General features: G+C 44.2%; 2 protein-coding genes across 10 annotated transcripts in view; one reads left to right on the top strand and one right to left on the bottom strand.

The window, feature by feature from the left end:
- LOC118965583 (paired mesoderm homeobox protein 1) overlaps positions 1-22459 on the top strand; it is a 145894-nt gene that overhangs the window by 86596 nt on the left and 36839 nt on the right. The gene's annotated exons all lie outside the window — the stretch shown is intronic.
- LOC110530891 (casein kinase I) overlaps positions 1-22459 on the bottom strand; it is a 67590-nt gene that overhangs the window by 8971 nt on the left and 36160 nt on the right. For 3 of the 9 annotated variants that reach the window (XM_036986738.2, XM_036986733.2, XM_036986732.2), the window contains exons 4-8: positions 18085-18233; positions 10166-10400; positions 8427-8512; positions 4093-4177; positions 3129-3277 (exon numbers count right to left, since the gene is read on the bottom strand). In XM_036986738.2, coding sequence (XP_036842633.2) covers positions 3129-3277; positions 4093-4177; positions 8427-8512; positions 10166-10400; positions 18085-18233 — 704 coding nt within the window. Of the gene's footprint in view, positions 1-3128; positions 3278-3534; positions 4178-8426; positions 8513-9413; positions 9514-10165; positions 10401-18084; positions 18234-22459 lie in introns of those variants that run through there. The other 6 variants (XM_036986739.2, XM_036986737.2, XM_036986736.2 and 3 more) reach the window with 3 other exon arrangements.

Genomic DNA, 22459 nt, shown 5'->3' with positions numbered 1-22459 from the left:
GAGCCATGTCCTACATCAAGCTGTTCATCAGAGCCATATCCTACATCAAGCTGTTCATCAGAGCCATATCCTACATCAAGCTGTTCATCTGAGCCATGTCCTACATCAAGCTGTTCATCAGATCCATGTCCTACATCAAGCTGTTCATCAGAGCCATGTCCTACATCAAGCTGTTCATCAGAGCCATATCCTACATCAAGCTGTTCATCAGAGCCATATCCTACATCAAGCTGTTCATCAGAGCCATATCCTACATCAAGCTGTTCATCAGAGCCATATCCTACATCAAGCTGTTCACCAGAGCCATATCCTACATCAAGCTGTTCACCAGAGCCATGTCCTACATCAAGCTGTTCATCAGAGCCATGTCCTACATCAAGCTGTTCATCAGAGCCATGTCCTACATCAAGCTGTTCATCAGAGCCATGTCCTACATCAAGCTGTTCATCAGAGCCATGTCCTACATCAAGCTGTTCATCAGAGCCATATCCTACATCAAGCTGTTCATCAGAGCCATGTCCTACATCAAGCTGTTCATCTGAGCCATGTCCTACATCAAGCTGTTCATCAGATCCATGTCCTACATCAAGCTGTTCATCAGAGCCATGTCCTACATCAAGCTGTTCATCAGAGCCATGTCCCATGTCCTACATCAAGCTGTTCATCAGAGCCATGTCCTACATCAAGCTGTTCATCAGAGCCATGTCCTACATCAAGCTGTTCATCAGAGCCATGTCCTACATCAAGCTGTTCATCACAGCTATATCCTACATCAAGCTGTTCATCAGAGCAATGTCCAAAATGGAACCCTGTAATTTCCTACACATAGTGCACTACTATTGGCTACAGTTACAAATAGAACTCACTCAAACATATACATCAAATCTATGACATAGGGGTAATACTACAGTAATACTGAGGGGCTAGGGTTAGAACTGAGGGGCTAGGGTTACGACTGAGGGGCTAGGGTTAGGACTGGGGGTAATACTACAGTAATACTGAGGGGCTAGGGTTAGAACTGAGGGGCTAGGGTTAGGACTGAGGGGCTAGGGTTAGGACTGGGGGTAATACTACAGTAATACTGAGGGGCTAGGGTTAGAACTGAGGGGTAATACTACAGTAATACTGAGGGGCTAGGGTTAGGACTGAGGGGTAATACTACAGTAATACTGAGGGGCTAGGATTAGAACTGAGGGGTAATACTACAGTAATACTGAGGGGCTAGGGTTAGAACTGAGGGGTAATACTGAGGGGCTAGGGTTAGGACTGAGGGGTAATACTACAGTAATAATGAGGGGCTAGGATTAGAACTGAGGGGCTAGGGTTAGGACTGAGGGGCTAGGGTTAGGACTGAGGGGCTAGGGTTAGAACTGAGGGGCTAGGGTTAGAACTGAGGGGCTAGGGTTAGAACTGAGGGGCTAGGGTTAGAACTGAGGGGCTAGGGTTAGAACTGAGGGGCTAGGGTTAGAACTGAGGGGCTAGGGTAAGAACTGAGGGGCTAGGGTTAGAACTGAGGGGCTAGGGTTAGAACTGAGGGGTAATACTACAGTAATACTGAGGGGCTAGGGTTAGAACTGAGTGGCTAGGGTTAGAACTGAGGGGTTAGGGTTAGAACTGAGGGGCTAGGGTTAGAACTGAGGGGTAATACTAGGGTTAGAACTGAGGGGCTAGGGTTAGGACTGAGGGGCTAGGGTTAGGACTGAGGGGCTAGGGTTAGGACTGAGGGGCTAAGGTTAGGACTGAGGGGTAATACTAGGGTTAGAACTGAGGGGCTAGGGTTAGGACTGAGGGGCTAGGGTTAGGACTGAGGGGCTAGGGTTAGGACTGAGGGGCTAGGGTTAGGACTGAAGGTAATACTAGGGTTAGGACTGAGGGGTAATACTAGGGTTAGGACTGAGGGGTAATACTAGGGTTAGGACTGAAGGGTAATACTAGGGTTAGGACTGAGGGGTAATACTAGGGTTAGAACTGAGGGGTAATACTAGGGTTAGAACTGAGGGGTAATACTAGGGTTAGGACTGAGGGGTAATACTAGGGTTAGGACTGAGGGGTAATACTAGGGTTAGGACTGAGGGGTAATACTAGGGTTAGGACTGAGGGGTAATACTAGGGTTAGGACTGAGGGGTAATACTAGGGTTAGAACTGAGGGGTAATACTAGGGTTAGGACTGAAGGGTAATACTAGGGTTAGAACTGAGGGGTAATACTAGGGTTAGGACTGAGGGGTAATACTAGGGTTAGGACTGAGGGGTAATACTAGGGTTAGGACTGAGGGGTAATACTAGGGTTAGAACTGAGGGGTAATACTAGGGTTAGGACTGAGGGGTAATACTAGGGTTAGGACTGAGGGGTAATACTAGGGTTAGGACTGAGGGGTAATACTAGGGTTAGGACTGAGGGGTATTACTAGGGTTAGGACTGAGGGGTAATACTAGGGTTAGGACTGAGGGGTAATACTAGGGTTAGGACTGAGGGGTAATACTAGGGTTAGGACTGAGGGGTAATACTAGGGTTAGGACTGAGGGGTAATACTAGGGTTAGAACTGAGGGGGGATACTAGGGTTAGGACTGAAGGGTAATACTAGGGTTAGGACTGAGGGGTAATACTAGGGTTAGGACTGAGGGGTTAGGGTTAGGACTGAGGGGTAATACTAGGGTTAGGACTGAGGGGTAATACTAGGGTTAGGACTGAGGGGTAATACTAGGGTTAGGACTGAGGGGTAATACTAGGGTTAGGACTGAGGGGTAATACTAGGGTTAGGACTGAGGGGTAATACTAGGGTTAGGACTGAGGGGTAATACTAGGGTTAGGACTGAATGGTAATACTAGGGTTAGGACTGAGGGGTTAGGGTTAGGACTGAGGGGTAATACTAGGGTTAGGACTGAGGGGTAATACTAGGGTTAGGACTGAAGGGTAATACTAGGGTTAGGACTGAGGGGTTAGGGTTAGGACTGAGGGGTAATACTAGGGTTAGGACTGAGGGGTAATACTAGGGTTAGGACTGAGGGGTAATACTAGGGTTAGGACTGTGGGGTAATACTAGGGTTAGGACTGAGGGGTAATACTAGGGTTAGGACTGAGGGGTTATACTAGGGTTAGGACTGAGGGGTTATACTAGGGACTGACCAGTGGCTTGCCGACCCAGTCGTACTCGTAATCAAAGACGTAGCCGTTCCTATCGAAGAGGTCGGTGAAGAGTTTGCGTAAGTAGTCGTAGTCCGGCTTCTCAAAGAAATCCAGGCGCCGCACATAACGCAGGTAGGTGGTCATCTCTTCTACAGGGAGACACACACGTTACATTCAGGTAGGATCACACCTGTTCTATTCATTCAGACAGGAAAGAAAACACCTAGTTGTCATGGTGATGAAAGGCCTTCTGGTTCAGGTTAGTCTGTAGAGGTAGTGTTCACTCATTCCAAATCATTTCCACATGTTGGGAGCAGGTTAAAAAAAAAGGAAGGCTGACCTCCTGGGCTTCTCACGCACGACATCGTCTAGGGTTTATAGAGAATAGTGCAACAAACAAACAAACCTCCAGTCAGCGGCAGTCTTGTGGGCGAAAACAGCTTCGTTGACGAGAGGTTGAAGGAGAATGGCGCATGCTAACAGGCTGGCCACAAACAGGAGAATAACGGCGCAGTATAACAGTGGTGTGCAGAACAGCTTCTCCAACAGAACTCTTTGATCCTTGTCATTGATATGATAAGACAGCAGACGACCACACCGGGTTCCACTCCTATCAAAACAAGAAGACTCGGCTCCAGTGGGCACGCCATCACCAACCCTGGACAATTCAGGAGTGGAAAAACATGGCCTGATCTAACGAATCCTGGTTCCTGTTGGGTCATGCTAATGGCAGAGTCAGGATTTGGCATCAGGAGGATGACTCCATGTCCCCGTTCTGCCTGGTGTCAACGGTACAGGCTGGTGGTGTAACGGTGTGGGGAATGTTTTCCTGGCACACGTTAGGTCCCTTGATACCAACTGAACAACGTCTAGAGGCAAAGGGGGTTCCGATCCCGTACTAGATGGGTGTACCTAATAATACTGTTCAGTAACTGTTGTATTTCAGGAAGACAGATACACAGACCTGGGAAGCTCTCACATAGCACCTCGATGGGCGTGGCTCTCTTGGTGTCACCTATCTTCTGATAGCGCTCCTTCAGAGTGTCTGCCTGGGGGGGCGGGGAGAGAGGGAGAGAGAGAGAGAGAGAGACAGAGAGACACACAGAGAGAGAGAGAGACAGAAAGACACACAGAGAGAGAGAGACTTCATTGCCTGTCGGGAATTTTTTATTCTGGAATGAAATACCAGAAGTGTTAAAGGGTAAACGGACCAATCAGGGAACTGTGATGGCTAACTTTGATATAGGTTTCACACAACAGACAACTTTCTCTCTGAACAATGTCATGTGAAGTACGACGGTCAGCGTGTTCAGTTAGTGATGTGCATAGAGACATGTGACTGACGGCTGTGTGTCTGTCTGAACTGATAAGACAGCAAGGACAGACTAGCTGGACCTTTAATCAACAGTAACTAGCTGGACCTTTAAATCAACAGTAACTAGCTGGACCTTTGATCAACAGTAACTAGCTGGACCTTTAAATCAACAGTAACTAGGTGGACCTTTAATCAACTGAACAACAGTAACTAGCTGGACCTTTGATCAACTGAACAACAGTAACTAGCTGGACCTTTGATCAACTGAACAACAGTAACTAGCTGGACCTTAGATCAACTGAACAACAGTAACTAGCTGGACCTTAGATCAACTGAACAACAGTAACTAGCTGGACCTTTGATCAACTGAACAACAGTAACTAGCTGGACCTTTGATCAACTGAACAACAGTAACTAGCTGGACCTTTGATCAACTGAACAACAGTAACTAGGTGGACCTTTGATCAACTGAACAACAGTAACTAGCTGGACCTTTGATCAACTGAACAACAGTAACTAGCTGGACCTTTGATCAACTGAACAACAGTAACTAGCTGGACCTTTGATCAACTGAACAACAGTAACTAGCTGGACCTTTGATCAACTGAACAACAGTAACTAGCTGGACCTTTGATCAACTGAACAACAGTAACTAGGTGGACCTTTGATCAACTGAACAACAGTAACTAGCTGGACCTTAGATCAACTGAACAACAGTAACTAGCTGGACCTTTGATCAACAGTAACTAGCTGGACCTTTGATCAACAGTAACTAGCTGGACCTTTGATCAACAGTAACTAGCTGGACCTTTAAATCAACAGTAACTAGGTGGACCTTTAATCAACTGAACAACAGTAACTAGCTGGACCTTTGATCAACTGAACAACAGTAACTAGCTGGACCTTTGATCAACTGAACAACAGTAACTAGCTGGACCTTTGATCAACTGAACAACAGTAACTAGGTGGACCTTTGATCAACTGAACAACAGTAACTAGCTGGACCTTTGATCAACTGAACAACAGTAACTAGCTGGACCTTTGATCAACTGAACAACAGTAACTAGCTGGACCTTAGATCAACTGAACAACAGTAACTAGCTGGACCTTTGATCAACTGAACAACAGTAACTAGCTGGACCTTTAATCAACAATAACTAGCTGGACCTTTAATCAACTGAACAACAGTAACTAGCTGGACCTTTAATCAACAATAACTAGCTGGACCTTTAATCAACAATAACTAGCTGGACCTTTAATCAACAATAACTAGCTGGACCTTTAATCAACTGAACAACAGTAACTAGCTGGACCTTTGATCAACTGAACAACAGTAACTAGCTGGACCTTTGATCAACTGAACAACAGTAACTAGCTGAACCTTTGATCAACTGAACAACAGTAACTAGCTGGACCTTTGATCAACTGAACAACACTAACTAGCTGGACCTTTGATCAACTGAACAACACTAACTAGCTGGACCTTTAATCAACTGAACAACACTAACTAGCTGGACCTTTAATCAACAGTAACTAGCTGGACCTTTGATCAACTGAACAACAGTAACTAGCTGGACCTTTGATCAACTGAACAACAGTAACTAGCTAGACCTTTGATCAACTGAACAACAGTAACTAGCAGGACCTTTGATCAACAGTAACTAGCTGGACCTTTAAATCAACAGTAACTAGCTGGACTTTTGATCAACTGAACAACAGTAACTAGCTGGACCTTTACTCAACAATAACTAGCTGGACCTTTAATCAACAGTAACTAGCTGGACCTTTAATCAACAGTAACTAGCTGGACCTTTAATCAACAGTAACTAGCTGGACCTTTAATCAACAGTAACTAGCTGGACCTTTAATCAACTGAACAACAGTAACTAGCTGGACCTTTGATCAACTGAACAACAGTAACTAGCTGGACCTTTGATCAACTGAACAACACTAACTAGCTGGACCTTTAATCAACTGAACAACACTAACTAGCTGGACCTTTAATCAACAGTAACTAGCTGGACCTTTGATCAACTGAACAACAGTAACTAGCTGGACCTTTGATCAACTGAACAACAGTAACTAGCTGGACCTTTGATCAACTGAACAACAGTAACTAGCTGGACCTTTGATCAACTGAACAACAGTAACTAGGTGGACCTTTGATCAACTGAACAACAGTAACTAGCTGGACCTTAGATCAACTGAACAACAGTAACTAGCTGGACCTTTGATCAACAGTAACTAGCTGGACCTTTGATCAACAGTAACTAGCTGGACCTTTGATCAACAGTAACTAGCTGGACCTTTAAATCAACAGTAACTAGGTGGACCTTTAATCAACTGAACAACAGTAACTAGCTGGACCTTTGATCAACTGAACAACAGTAACTAGCTGGACCTTTGATCAACTGAACAACAGTAACTAGCTGGACCTTTGATCAACTGAACAACAGTAACTAGGTGGACCTTTGATCAACTGAACAACAGTAACTAGCTGGACCTTTGATCAACTGAACAACAGTAACTAGCTGGACCTTTGATCAACTGAACAACAGTAACTAGCTGGACCTTAGATCAACTGAACAACAGTAACTAGCTGGACCTTTGATCAACTGAACAACAGTAACTAGCTGGACCTTTAATCAACAATAACTAGCTGGACCTTTAATCAACTGAACAACAGTAACTAGCTGGACCTTTAATCAACAATAACTAGCTGGACCTTTAATCAACAATAACTAGCTGGACCTTTAATCAACAATAACTAGCTGGACCTTTAATCAACTGAACAACAGTAACTAGCTGGACCTTTGATCAACTGAACAACAGTAACTAGCTGGACCTTTGATCAACTGAACAACAGTAACTAGCTGAACCTTTGATCAACTGAACAACAGTAACTAGCTGGACCTTTGATCAACTGAACAACACTAACTAGCTGGACCTTTGATCAACTGAACAACACTAACTAGCTGGACCTTTAATCAACTGAACAACACTAACTAGCTGGACCTTTAATCAACAGTAACTAGCTGGACCTTTGATCAACTGAACAACAGTAACTAGCTGGACCTTTGATCAACTGAACAACAGTAACTAGCTAGACCTTTGATCAACTGAACAACAGTAACTAGCAGGACCTTTGATCAACAGTAACTAGCTGGACCTTTAAATCAACAGTAACTAGCTGGACTTTTGATCAACTGAACAACAGTAACTAGCTGGACCTTTACTCAACAATAACTAGCTGGACCTTTAATCAACAGTAACTAGCTGGACCTTTAATCAACAGTAACTAGCTGGACCTTTAATCAACAGTAACTAGCTGGACCTTTAATCAACAGTAACTAGCTGGACCTTTAATCAACTGAACAACAGTAACTAGCTGGACCTTTGATCAACTGAACAACAGTAACTAGCTGGACCTTTGATCAACTGAACAACACTAACTAGCTGGACCTTTAATCAACTGAACAACACTAACTAGCTGGACCTTTAATCAACAGTAACTAGCTGGACCTTTGATCAACTGAACAACAGTAACTAGCTGGACCTTTGATCAACTGAACAACAGTAACTAGCTAGACCTTTGATCAACTGAACAACAGTAACTAGCAGGACCTTTGATCAACAGTAACTAGCTGGACCTTTAAATCAACAGTAACTAGCTGGACTTTTGATCAACTGAACAACAGTAACTAGCTGGACCTTTACTCAACAATAACTAGCTGGACCTTTAATCAACAGTAACTAGCTGGACCTTTGATCAACAGTAACTAGCTGGACCTTTAATCAACAGTAACTAGCTGGACCTTTAATCAACAGTAACTAGCTGGACCTTTAATCAACAGTAACTAGCTGGACCTTTAATCAACAGTAACTAGCTGGACCTTTAATCAACTAATAACATATGGGAATTGTTTAGTGTAGTGTGTGAGACATTACATCGGTTCCTAACCTTACGATGTGTTTGTTCCTACCTTCAGGCCTTGCCAGGGCAGACTGCCTCGCAGGAAGTACATGAACATGTGACCTAGAGCTTCCAGGTCATCTCTCCTGCTTTGTTCTGCAGAGATACAGGAAACAAAGCATAGTTTCAGAGACATACACATCTTCACACACACACAGGTCATCTCTCCTGCTTTGTTCTGCAGAGACAGGAAACAAAACACAGTTTCAGAGACACACACACAAGCCCATTTCAAACACAGGGACACAATTCTAACTAAGAGAAAATCACAGAATTGTTTTATTTTTCTATATATTTCACCTTTATTTAACCAGGTAGGCCAGTTGAGAACAAGTTCTCATTTACAATTGCGACCTGGCCAAGATAAAGCAAAGCAGTTCGACACAACAACACAGAGTTACACATGGAATAAACAAACGTACAGTCAACAACACAATAGAAGAAAAATAAAGTCTATTTACAGTGTGTGCAAAAGGCATGAGGTGGTAAGGCAATAGGCCATAGTAGCGAAGTAATTACAATTTAGCATATTAACAATGGAGTGATAAATGAGCAGATGATGATGTGCAAGTAGAGATACTGGTGTGCAAAAGAGCAGAAAAGTAAATAAAAACAATATGGGGATGAGGTAGGTAAGATTAGATGGACTATGTACAGCTGCAGCGATCGGTTAGCTGCTCTGATAGCGGATGCTGATCAATCCTAACTGTTGAAGCAGATGGACTAGTCCAGAAAACAGCTCCATAATTTGTTTTTTTGTAGTGAAATATATTTGAGGAAGAAGATAAGTGTTTCCAATGACATCGTCTACCAATCAGAAGGCAATGCCTCCTCATAATTGGTTAAAAATAATAACATGATGCACACTAATGATGTCATCGGAAACACTCCTCTTCCTCCATCTTTGTCATGTGTCTTTTTGGGTCTTTCTGGTCAACTATATTTTATCAATGGGATCACCTGGATCATACAGAATACAGCAAATCAGGCTACGTACCTTTGCCCAGGTGAGTATTGATGCTCATGTAGGGTGTGGTGCCCGTCAGGCTGTTTACCTTTGCCCAGGTGAGTATTGATGCTCATGTAACGTGCGGTGCCTGTCAGGCTGTTTACCTTCGCCCAGGTGAGTATTGATGCTCATGTAGGGTGGTGCCCGTCAGGCTGTTTACCTTTGCCCAGGTGAGTGTTGATGCTCATGTAACGTGCGGTGCCCGTCAGGCTGTTTACCTCTGCCCAGGTGAGTATTGATGCTCATGTAGGGTGTGGTGCCTGTCAGGCTGTTTACCTCTGCCCAGGTGAGTATTGATGCTCATGTAGGGTGTGGTGCCCGTCAGGCTGTTTACCTTTGCCCAGGTGAGTATTGATGCTCATGTAGGGTGCGGTGCCCGTCAGGCTGTTTACCTTTGCCCAGGTGAGTATTGATGCTCATGTAGGGTGTGGTGCCCGTCAGGCTGTTTACCTCTGCCCAGGTGAGTATTGATGCTCATGTAGGGTGTGGTGCCCGTCAGGCTGTTTACCTTTGCCCAGGTGAGTATTGATGCTCATGTAGGGTGCGGTGCCCGTCAGGCTGTTTACCTTTGCCCAGGTGAGTGTTGATGCTCATGTAGGGTGCGGTGCCCGTCAGGCTGTTTACCTTTGCCCAGGTGAGTATTGATGCTCATGTAGGGTGCGGTGCCCGTCAGGCTGTTTACCTTTGCCCAGGTGAGTATTGATGCTCATGTAGGGTGCGGTGCCCATCAGGCTGTTTACCTTTGCCCAGGTGAGTATTGATGCTCATGTAACGTGCGGTGCCCGTCAGGCTCTTGTGCTCCCTGTAAGGGATGTGTTTCTTGGTCTCAGGGTCGATGTACTCTTTGGCCAGGCCGAAGTCTATGATGTGGATTGTGTGCTGCCGCTTGCTGCCGGGCCGGCCAACCAGGAAGTTCTCTGGCTTCACGTCCCGGTAGATCAGACTCCTGGTGTGGACAAACTCCATCCGCGTGATCTGGGAGAGGGGGGAGAGAAAGAGGTCCTCTTTGCAACATGAAATCATTATCAGTTAGCATGTGGAACATTCAGGGCCTAAACTCATCAACCTTTGGACTGACGAGTTTGGCTCAGGAGTTCAACAAACATCTGAAAGACATTGACATCATCATTCTGCAGGAGACATGGTGTAAGGCTGATATTGTCACTCACTGTCCCACAGTACAGACATCAATCTATCAGTACAAAAGATAAAATATATATTCAGGCAAACAGCAAAAGAAGCACAACTGAAATTGATTAAACATTTTTTTTTTTAAAGACCACAAATGACAACTGGTTTGATGCAGATTGTAAAATTATAAGGAATAAACTTAGAACACTATCCAACCAAAAGCACAGAGACCCAAATAATGGTGAAATACACCTTCATTACTGTGAGACTTTAACACTCTAGAAACGTAACACTCAGAACCAAAAAAGCACATTACAACAGCAAGCAGCTGACACTAATTGAGGAACCCATAAACACAAACAACGCTCAACAACACCGTTCAAATTGACACAAATGCAGAACAACGCCAAACTCATGAGAAGTTGAATGGATTAGAAAAAGCTATAAAGGACAAACAAAATCCACTGGACTCCCCAGATACTGACCAGGAGCTCTATAAGAAACTAAACTATTACTGACCAGGAGCTCTATAAGAAACTAAACTATTACTGACCAGGAGCTCTATAAGAAACTAAACTATTACTGACCAGGAGCTCTATAAGAAACTAAACTATTACTGACCAGGAGCTCTATAAGAAACTAAACTATTACTGACCAGGAGCTCTATAAGAAACTAAACTATTACTGACCAGGAGCTCTATAAGAAACTAAACTATTACTGACCAGGAGCTCTATAAGACACGAAACTATTACTGACCAGGAGCTCTATAAGAAACTAAACTATTACTGACCAGGAGCTCTATAAGAAACTAAACTATTACTGACCAGGAGCTCTATAAGAAACTAAACTATTACTGACCAGGAGCTCTATAAGACACGAAACTATTACTGACCAGGAGCTCTATAAGAAACTAAACTATTACTGACCAGGAGCTCTATAAGACACTAAACTATTACTGACCAGGAGCTCTATAAGACACTAAACTATTACTGACCAGGAGCTCTATAAGACACTAAACTATTACTGACCAGGAGCTCTATAAGAAACTAAACTATTACTGACCAGGAGCTCTATAAGACACTAAACTATTACTGACCAGGAGCTCTATAAGAAACTAAACTATTACTGACCAGGAGCTCTATTAGAAACTAAACTATTACTGACCAGGAGCTCTATAAGACACTAAACTATTACTGACCAGGAGCTCTATAAGAAACTAAACTATTACTGACCAGGAGCTCTATAAGACACTAAACTATTACTGACCAGGAGCTCTATAAGACACTAAACTATTACTGACCAGGAGCTCTATAAGACACTAAACTATTACTGACCAGGAGCTCTATAAGAAACTAAACTATTACTGACCAGGAGCTCTATAAGAAACTAAACTATTACTGACCAGGAGCTCTATAAGAAACTAAACTATTACTGACCAGGAGCTCTATAAGACACTAAACTATTACTGACCAGGAGCTCTATAAGACACTAAACTATTACTGACCAGGAGCTCTATAAGAAACTAAACTATTACTGACCAGGAGCTCTATAAGAAACTAAACTATTACTGACCAGGAGCTCTATAAGACACTAAACTATTACTGACCAGGAGCTCTATAAGAAACTAAACTATTACTGACCAGGAGCTCTATAAGAGACTAAACTATTACTGACCAGGAGCTCTATAAGAAACTAAACTATTACTGACCATGAGCTCTATAAGAAACTAAACTATTACTGACCAGGAGCTCTATAAGACACTAAACTATTACTGACCAGGAGCTCTATAAGAAACTAAACTATTACTGACCAGGAGCTCTATAAGAAACTAAACTATTACTGACCAGGAGCTCTATAAGAAACTAAACTATTACTGACCAGGAGCTCTATAAGAAACTAAACTATTACTGACCAGGAGCTCTATAAGACACTAAACTATTACTGACCAGGAGCTCTATAAGAAACTAAACTATTACTGACCAGGAGCTCTATAAGACACTAAACTATTACTGACCAGGAGCTCTATAAGAAACTAAACTATTACTGACCAGGAGCTCTATAAGAAACTAAACTATTACTGACCAGGAGCTCTATAAGAAACTATTACTGACCAGGAGCTCTATAAGACACTAAACTATTACTGACCAGGAGCTCTATAAGAAACTTAATGCCCTCAAATTTAAAAAGCATGTGGACCTGATGGCCTCCTAAATGAGATGCTCGAACTCACTAGTGCAACATTTCAATTGGCTATAATTAAAACTGTTAAGTTTGATCCTGAGTGTAGGTCATTTCCCTGACTTCTGGAATCAAGGACTCATAACCCCAATCTTTAAGAACAGAGACAAACTTGACCCTAACAATTACAGAGGGTTTTGTGTGAACAGTAACCTGGGGAAGGTTTTCTGTAGTATTATAAATGTAAGATTTATAAACTTCCTTAATAAGCACAATGTCTTGAGTAAAAGACAAATTGGATTTATACCAAAACGTTGCACAATATTTACACCCTACACAGTCTTATAGATAAACATGTCCACCTAAATAATACCAAAATATACGCTTGCTTTATCGATTTCCAAAAAGCATTTGATTCTATTTAGCAGACAGGACTGTTCTATAAAGATATTGAAAGTGGTGTACGGGGTAAAACATATGACATAATTAAAACAATGTATACTGGCAATACGTGCAGCATTAAAATTGGCAAGAAAATAACAGATTTCTTTTTACCAGGGTCAGGGCCTTCGCCAGGGTTGCAATCTGAGCCCTGCACTCTTCTACCAAGAGAATTCTCTTCGATTATAATCACAGCCGTATATATCCCCCCCCAAGCAGACACATCGATGGCTCTGAACGAACTTTATTTAACTCTCTGCAAACTGGAAACAATTTATCCGGAGGCTGCATTCATTGTAGCTGGGGATTTTAACAAGGCTAATCTGAAAACAAGACTCCCCAAATTTTATCAGCATATCGATTGCGCAACCAGGGGAGGAAAGACCTTGGATCATTGTTACTCTAACTTCCGCGACGCATATAAGGCCCTGCCCCGCCCCCCTTTCGGAAAAGCTGACCACGACTCCATTTTGTTGATCCCTGCCTACAGACAGAAACTAAAACAAGAGGCTCCCACGCTGAGGTCTGTCCAACGCTGGTCCGACCAAGCTGACTCCACACTCCAAGACTGCTTCCATCACGTGGACTGGGAGATGTTTCGTATTGCGTCAGATAACAACATTGACGAATACGCTGATTCGGTGTGCGAGTTCATTAGAACGTGCGTTGAAGATGTCGTTCCCATAGCAACGATTAAAACATTCCCTAACCAGAAACCGTGGATTGATGGCAGCATTCGTGTGAAACTGAAAGCGCGAACCACTGCTTTTAATCAGGGCAAGGTGTCTGGTAACATGACCGAATACAAACAGTGCAGCTATTCCCTCCGCAAGGCTATCAAACAAGCTAAGCGCCAGTACAGAGACAAAGTAGAATCTCAATTCAACGGCTCAGACACAAGAGGCATGTGGCAGGGTCTACAGTCAATCACGGACTACAGGAAGAAATCCAGCCCAGTCACGGACCAGGATGTCTTGCTCCCAGGCAGACTAAATAACTTTTTTGCCCGCTTTGAGGACAATACAGTGCCACTGACACGGCCTGCAACGAAAACATGCGGTCTCTCCTTCACTGCAGCCGAGGTGAGTAAGACATTTAAACGTGTTAACCCTCGCAAGGCTGCAGGCCCAGACGGCATCCCCAGCCGCGCCCTCAGAGCATGCGCAGACCAGCTGGCCGGTGTGTTTACGGACATATTCAATCAATCTCTATACCAGTCTGCTGTTCCCACATGCTTCAAGAGGGCCACCATTGTTCCTGTTCCCAAGAAAGCTAAGGTAACTGAGCTAAACGACTACCGCCCCGTAGCACTCACATCCGTCATCATGAAGTGCTTTGAGAGACTAGTCAAGGACCATATCACCTCCACCCTACCTGACACCCTAGACCCACTCCAATTTGCTTACCGCCCAAATAGGTCCACAGACGATGCAATCTCAACCACACTGCACACTGCCCTAACCCATCTGGACAAGAGGAATACCTATGTGAGAATGCTGTTCATCGACTACAGCTCGGCATTCAACACCATAGTACCCTCCAAGCTCGTCATCAAGCTCGAGACCCTGGGTCTCGACCCCGCCCTGTGCAACTGGGTACTGGACTTCCTGACGGGCCGCCCCCAGGTGGTGAGGGTAGGCAACAACATCTCCTCCCCGCTGATCCTCAACACTGGGGCCCCACAAGGGTGCGTTCTGAGCCCTCTCCTGTACTCCCTGTTCACCCACGACTGCGTGGCCACGCACGCCTCCAACTCAATCATCAAGTTTGCGGACGACACAACAGTGGTAGGCTTGATTACCAACAACGATGAGACGGCCTACAGGGAGGAGGTGAGGGCCCTCGGAGTGTGGTGTCAGGAAAATAACCTCACACTCAACGTCAACAAAACTAAGGAGATGATTGTGGACTTCAGGAAACAGCAGAGGGAACACCCCCCTATCCACATCGATGGAACAGTAGTGGAGAGGGTAGCAAGTTTTAAGTTCCTCGGCATACACATCACAGACAAACTGAATTGGTCCACTCACACAGACAGCATCGTGAAGAAGGCGCAGCAGCGCCTCTTCAACCTCAGGAGGCTGAAGAAATTCGGCTTGTCACCAAAAGCACTCACAAACTTCTACAGATGCACAATCGAGAGCATCCTGGCGGGCTGTATCACCGCCTGGTACGGCAACTGCTCCGCCCTCAACCGTAAGGCTCTCCAGAGGGTAGTGAGGTCTGCACAACGCATCACCGGGGGCAAACTACCTGCCCTCCAGGACACCTACACCACCCGATGTCACAGGAAGGCCATAAAGATCATCAAGGACATCAACCACCCGAGCCACTGCCTGTTCAACCCGCTATCATCCAGAAGGCGAGGTCAGTACAGGTGCATCAAAGCTGGGACCGAGAGACTGAAAAACAGCTTCTATCTCAAGGCCATCAGACTGTTAAACAGCCACCACTAACACTGAGTGGCTGCTGCCAACACACTGACACTGACTCAACTCCAGCCACTTTAATAATGGGAATTGATGGGAAATGATGTAAATATATCACTAGCCACTTTAAACAATGCTACCTTATATAAATGTTACTTACCCTACATTATTCATCTCATATGCATACGTATATACTGTACTCTATATCATCGACGGTATCCTTATGTAATACATGTATCACTAGCCACTTTATACTATACTATGCCACTTTGTTTACATACTCATCTCATTTGTACATACTGTACACGATACCATCTACTGTATCTTGCCTATGCTGCTCTGTACCATCACTCATTCATATATCCTTATGTACATATTCTTTATCCCCTTACACTGTGTACAAGACAGTAGTTTTGGAATTGTTAGTTAGATTACTTGTTATTACTGCATTGTCGGAACTAGAAGCACAAGCATTTCGCTACACTCGCATTAACATCTGCTAACCATGTGTATGTGACAAATAAAATTTGATTTGATTTGATTTTCAATATTTACATCAACGAATTGGCCACTATTCTAGAAAAATGCTCATCCCCTGGAGTTAGTCTCCACAATTCAGAGGTTAAATGCCTGCTCTTCGCAGATGACCTATGCCTACTGTCGCCCACAGCACACGGACTACAGCAGAGCCTGGTCCTGCTAGAGCAGTAGTGCCAGACCTGGGCCTAGGCAGTAAACCCCAACAATACTCAAATAATGATTTTCCAGAGAAGATCCAGATCTCAAGGAATTAGACCAAAGTTCTCAATTGGTACAAAATATATAGAGTACTGCACACACTACAATTACTTTAAAAACAAGCTCAACTGGACACCTTAATGAGGCAGTGAATGAGCTGAGAGAGAAAGCACACAGGGCATTCTACATCATTAAAAAACAAATTCAAATTGAAATACCTATTCAAATTTGGCTAAAACTAATGGAATGTGTCATTGAACCAATTGCCCTTAATTTCAGCGAGGTGTGAGGTCCACTTGCAAAACAAGATTTCACCAAATGGGACAAACAAACAACCCCCCACATTCTCTTTGTGTCTATGAACACCTCCCACATTCTCTTTGTGTCTATGAACACCTCCCACATTCTCTTTGTGTCTATGAACACCTCCCACATACTCTTTGTGTCTATGAACACCTCCCACATTCTCTTTGTGTCTATGAACACCCCCCACATTCTCTTTGTGTCTATGAACACCTCCCACATTCACTTTGTGTCTATGAACACCCCCCACATTCACTTTGTGTCTATGAACACCTCCCACATTCCCTTTGTGTCTATGAACACCCCCCACATTCTCTTTGTGTCTATGAACACCCCCCACATTCCCTTTGTGTCTATGAACACCTCCCACATTCCCTGTGTGTCTATGAACACCCCCCACATTCTCTTTGTGTCTATGAACACCCCCCACATTCTCTTTGTGTCTATGAACACCTCCCACATTCTCTTTGTGTCTATGAACACCTCCCACATTCCCTTTGTGTCTATGAACACCTCCCACATTCTCTTTGTGTCTATGAACACCTCCCACATTCTCTTTGTGTCTATGAACACCTCCCACATTCTCTTTGTGTCTATGAACACCCCCCACATTCTCTTTGTGTCTATGAACACCTCCCACATTCCCTTTGTGTCTATGAACACCTCCCACATTCCCTTTGTGTCTATGAACACCTCCCACATTCACTTTGTGTCTATGAACACCCCCCACATTCTCTTTGTGTCTATGAACACCCCCCACATTCTCTTTGTGTCTATGAACACCCCCCACATTCACTTTGTGTCTATGAACACCTCCCACATTCCCTTTGTGTCTATGAACACCCCCCACATTCTCTTTGTGTCTATGAACACCTCCCACATTCACTTTGTGTCTATGAACACCCCCCACATTCTCTTTGTGTCTATGAACACCTCCCACATTCATACCCTCTGCACTCCTCCACTGGAAGATAGAGATTATTGCAAATCTTCTGTTGATGACTGGGTTCTTTCTTGTATGAAGTTGCTGTTCAATTGCTCTGACATTATTATTATTATTGTATGAGGTATTCTGGGTGGGGTTACCCCTGTGCTGATGAGGTATTCTGGGTGGGGTTACCCCTGTGCTGATGAGGTATTCTGGGTGGGGTTACCCCTGTGCTGATGAGGTATTCTGGGTGGGGTTACCCCTGTGCTGTGATGTGGGTTTTATAGGGTGTGTATTCTCTTTTCTCTACACTGGCTATCTTGGAAACAGGCTAAACTCTAGGCAGTCTCTTCTGCTGATGTGTGTGGGTCTGGTAGTGGTACTCTCTCTATTCTACCCTTCTCCTTTCAGCATGGTTAATACCTGCCTGGCGCCTGAACACAATCTTTTATCTTTACCCCTCTCTAATAAATAAAGCTACAAAGTGAAATAAAGAGTGTGTATTTGTACCAGCTGAATAGCGATCATGAGGACGGTCTTGAGGGAGAAGGTTCTGTCACACAAATCAAACAGGTCTTCCAGACTGGGTCCCAGCAGCTCCAGAACCATGGCATTATACTTCCCACAGGGCCCGAAGTAGAATACCTGGGGGACGCCCTCTGCAGAGACAAAGTGAATGGTTTCACAAACACACTGAAGATGCAAGAAAAACATATAACAGTGTGTGATTATAATAAGACATTGTTTAAAAAATAAATAAAAAAAAAACAGTAAAACAAAGCTTCAATTGCAACTTAGAATCAAGTGAGTGCTGGTCTCATTTCATTAGGTCAATAGACTGCTATTGGTCTTTAAAGACAACACCAGTCCTCTTGGTGCCAACGGGGCTATACATTTGGGTGAGTCCCCCCCCCCCCCTGCCTGAGTAGCCTCGTGTCTTAGGATCACCACTTTATTTTAAGAACGTGAAATGTCAGAATAACAGTAGAGAGAATTACTTATTTCAGCTTTCATCACATTCCCAGTGGGTCAGAAGTTTACATACACTCAATTAGTATTTGGTAGCATTGACTTTAAACTGTTTAACTTGGGTCAAAGATTTCGGGTAGCCTTTCACAAGCTTCCCACAATAAGTTGGGTGAATTTTGGCCCATTCCTCCTGACAGAGCTGGTGTAACTGAGTCAGGTTTGTAGGCCTCCTTGCTCGCACACACTTTTTCTATAGGATTGAGGTCAGGGCTTTGTGATGGCCACTCCAATACCTTGACTTTGTTGTCCTTAAGCCATTTTGCCACAACTTTGGAAGTATGCTTGGGATCATTGTCCATTTGGAAGACCCATTTGGGACCAAGCTTTAACTTCCTGACTGATGTCTTGAGATGTTGCTTCAATATATCCACATAATTTTCTTCCCTCATGATGCCATCTATTTTGTGAAGTGCACCAGTCCCTCCTGCAGCAAAGCACCCCCACAACATGATGCTGCCATCTCCGTGCTTCACGGTGGGGATGGTGTTCTTCGGCTTACAAGCCTCCCCCTTTTTCCTCCAAACATAACAATGGTCATTATGGTCAAACAGTTATATTTTTGTTTCATCAGACCAGAGGACATTTCTCCAAAAAGTATGATATTTGTCCCCAGTGCACTTGCAAACCGTAGTCTGGCTTTTTTATGGTGGTTTTCGAGAAGTGGCTTCTTCCTTGCTGAGCGGCCTTTCAGGTTATGTCGATATAGGACTCGTTTTACTGTGGATATACAGTGGGGCAAAAAAAGTATTTAGTCAGCCACCAATTGTGCAAGTTCTCCCACTTAAAAAGATGAGAGAGGCCTGTAATTTTCATCATAGGTACACATCAACTATGACAGACAAAATGAGAAAAAAAATCCAGAAAATCACATTGTAGGATTTTTAATGAATTTATTTGCAAATTAAAAAATAAGTATTTGGTCATTTGTATTTGGTCATTTGCAAACAAGCAATATTTCTGGCTCTCACAGACCTGTAACTTCTTCTTTAAGGGGCTCCTCTGTCCTCCACTCGTTACCTGTATGAATGGCACCTGTTTGAACTTGTTATCAGTATCAAAGACACCTGTCCACAACAGTCACACTCCAAACTCCACTATGGCCAAGACCAAAGAGCTGTCAAAGGACACCAGAAACAAAATTGTAGACCTGCACCAGGCTGGGAAGACTGAATCTGCAATAGGTAAGCAGCTTGGTTTGAAGAAATCAACTGTGGGAGCAATTATTAGGAAATGGAAGATATACAAGACCACTGATAATCTCCCTCGATCTGGGGCTCCACGCAAGATCTCACCCCGTGGGGTCAAAATGATCACAAGAACGGTGAGCAAAAATCTCAGAACCACACGGGGGGACCTAGTGAATGACCTACAGAGAGCTGGGACCAAAGTAACAAAGCCTACCATCAGTAACACACTACGCCGCCAGGGACTCAAATCCTGCAGTGCAAGACGTGTCCCCCTGCTTAAGCCAGTACCTGTTCAGGCCCGTCTGAAGTTTGCTAGAGAGCATTTGGATGATCCAGAAGAAGATTGGGAGAATGTTATATGCTCAGATGAAACCAAAATATTTATTTTTGGTAAAAACTCAACTCGTCGTGTTTGGAGGACAAAGAATGTTGAGTTGCATCAAAAGAACACCATACCTACTGTGAAGCATGGGGGTGGAAACATCATGCTTTGGGGCTGTTTTTCTGCAAAGGGACCAGGAAGACTGATCCGTGTAAAGGAAAGAATGAATGGGACCATGTATCGTGAGATTTTTTGTGAAATCCTCCTTCCATCAGCAAGGGCATTGAAGATAAAACATGGCCGGGTCTTTCAACATGACAATGATCCCAAACACACCACCCAGGCAACGAAGGAGTGGCTTCGTAATAAGCATTTCAACGGTCCTGGAGTGGCCTAGCCAGTCTCCAGATCTCAACCCCATAGAAAATCTTTAGAGGGAGTTGAAAGTCCGTGTTGCCCAGCAACAGCCACAAAACATCACTGCTCTAGAGGAGATCTGCATGGAGGAATGGGCCAAAATACCAGCAACAGTGTGTGAAAACCTTGTGAAGACTTACAGAAAACATTTTACCTCTGTCATTGCCAACAAAGGGTATATAACAAAGTATTGAGATAAACTTTTGTTATTGACCAAATACTTATTTTCCGCCATAATTTGCAAATAAATTCATTAAAAATCCTACAATGTGATTTTCTGGATTTTTTTTCTCGTTTTGTCTGTCATAGTTGAAGTGCACCTATGATGAAAATTACAGGCATCTCTCATCTTTTTAAGTGGGAGAACTTGCACAATTGGTGGCTGGCTAAATACTTTTTTGCCCCACTGTAGATACTTTTGTACCTGTTTCCTCCAGTATCTTCACAGGGTCCTTTGCTGTTGTTCTGGGATTGACTTGCTCTTCTCGTACCAAAGTACGTTCATCTCTAGGAGACAGAACGTGTCTCCTACCTGAGTGGTATGACGGCTGCGTGGTCCCATGGTGTTTATACTTGTGTACTATTGTTAGTACAGATGAACGTGGTACCTTCAGGCGTTTGGAAATTGCTCCCAAGCATGAACCAGACTTGTGGAGGTCTACATTTTTTTTCTGAGGTCTTGGCTGATTTCTTTTGATTTTCTCCTGTTGTCAAGCAAAGAGGCACTGAGTTTGAAGGTAGGCCTTGAAATACAGCCACAGGTATGTAAAGTCAGCATTTCACGGTAAGGTCTACTACACCTGTTGTATTCATCATTTCACGGTAAGGTCTACTGACAAATAACATTTGATTTGATTTGAATCCACCAATGTAATGGAAGTATAATATCAGAAAAACTGTTATAGTGGAGAGCACCTGGTGACTGGTGACTGGCTCAGCCTGTTATAGTGGAGAGCACCTGGTGACTGGTGACTAGCTCAGCCTGTTATAGTGGAGAGCACCTGGTGACTGGTGACTAGCTCAGCCTGTTATAGTGGAGAGCACTTGGTGACTAGCTCAGCCTGTTATAGTGGAGAGCACCTGGTGACTGGTGACTAGCTCAGCCTGTTATAGTGGAGAGCACTTGGTGACTAGCTCAGCCTGTTATAGTGGAGAGCACCTGGTGACTGGCTCAACCTGTTATAGTGGAGAGCACTTGGTGACTGGTGACTAGCTCAGCCTGTTATAGTGGAGAGCACTTGGTGACTGGTGACTAGCTCAGCCTGTTATAGTGGAGAGCACTTGGTGACTGGTGACTAGCTCAGCCTGTTATAGTGGAGAGCACCTGGTGACTGGTGACTAGCTCAGCCTGTTATAGTGGAGAGCACCTGGTGACTGGTGACTAGCTCAGCCTGTTATAGTGGAGAGCACCTGGTGACTAGCTCAGCCTGTTATAGTGGAGAGCACCTGGTGTCTGGTGACTAGCTCAGCCTGTTATAGTGGAGAGCACCTGGTGACTGGCTCAACCTGTTATAGTGGAGAGCACCTGGTGACTGGTGAATAGCTCAGCCTGTTATAGTGGAGAGCACCTGGTGACTGTACCTCAGCCTGTTATAGTGGAGAGCACCTGGTGACTAGCTCAGCCTGTTATAGTGGAGAGCACCTGGTGACTAGCTCAGCCTGTTATAGTGGAGAGCACCTGGTGACTAGCTCAGCCTGCTATAGCGGAGAGCACCTGGTGACTAGCTCAGCCTGTTATAGTGGATAGCACCTGGTGACTGGTGACTAGCTCAGCCTGTTATAGTGGAGAGCACCTGGTGACTAGCTCAGCCTGTTATAGTGGAGAGCACCTGGTGACTAGCTCAGCCTGTTATTGTGGAGAGCACCTGGTGACTGGTGACTAGCTCAGCCTGTTATAGTGGAGAGCACCTGGTGACTAGCTCAGCCTGTT

This window comes from Oncorhynchus mykiss, chromosome 8 (assembly GCF_057628025.1).
Source record: "Oncorhynchus mykiss isolate SJ-2025 chromosome 8, ASM5762802v1, whole genome shotgun sequence".
In the NCBI taxonomy this organism is placed as follows: Eukaryota; Metazoa; Chordata; class Actinopteri; order Salmoniformes; family Salmonidae; genus Oncorhynchus; species Oncorhynchus mykiss.
The sequence above is the reverse complement of the archived record's forward strand: the minus strand, read 5'-3'. Positions and strand labels throughout refer to the sequence as shown.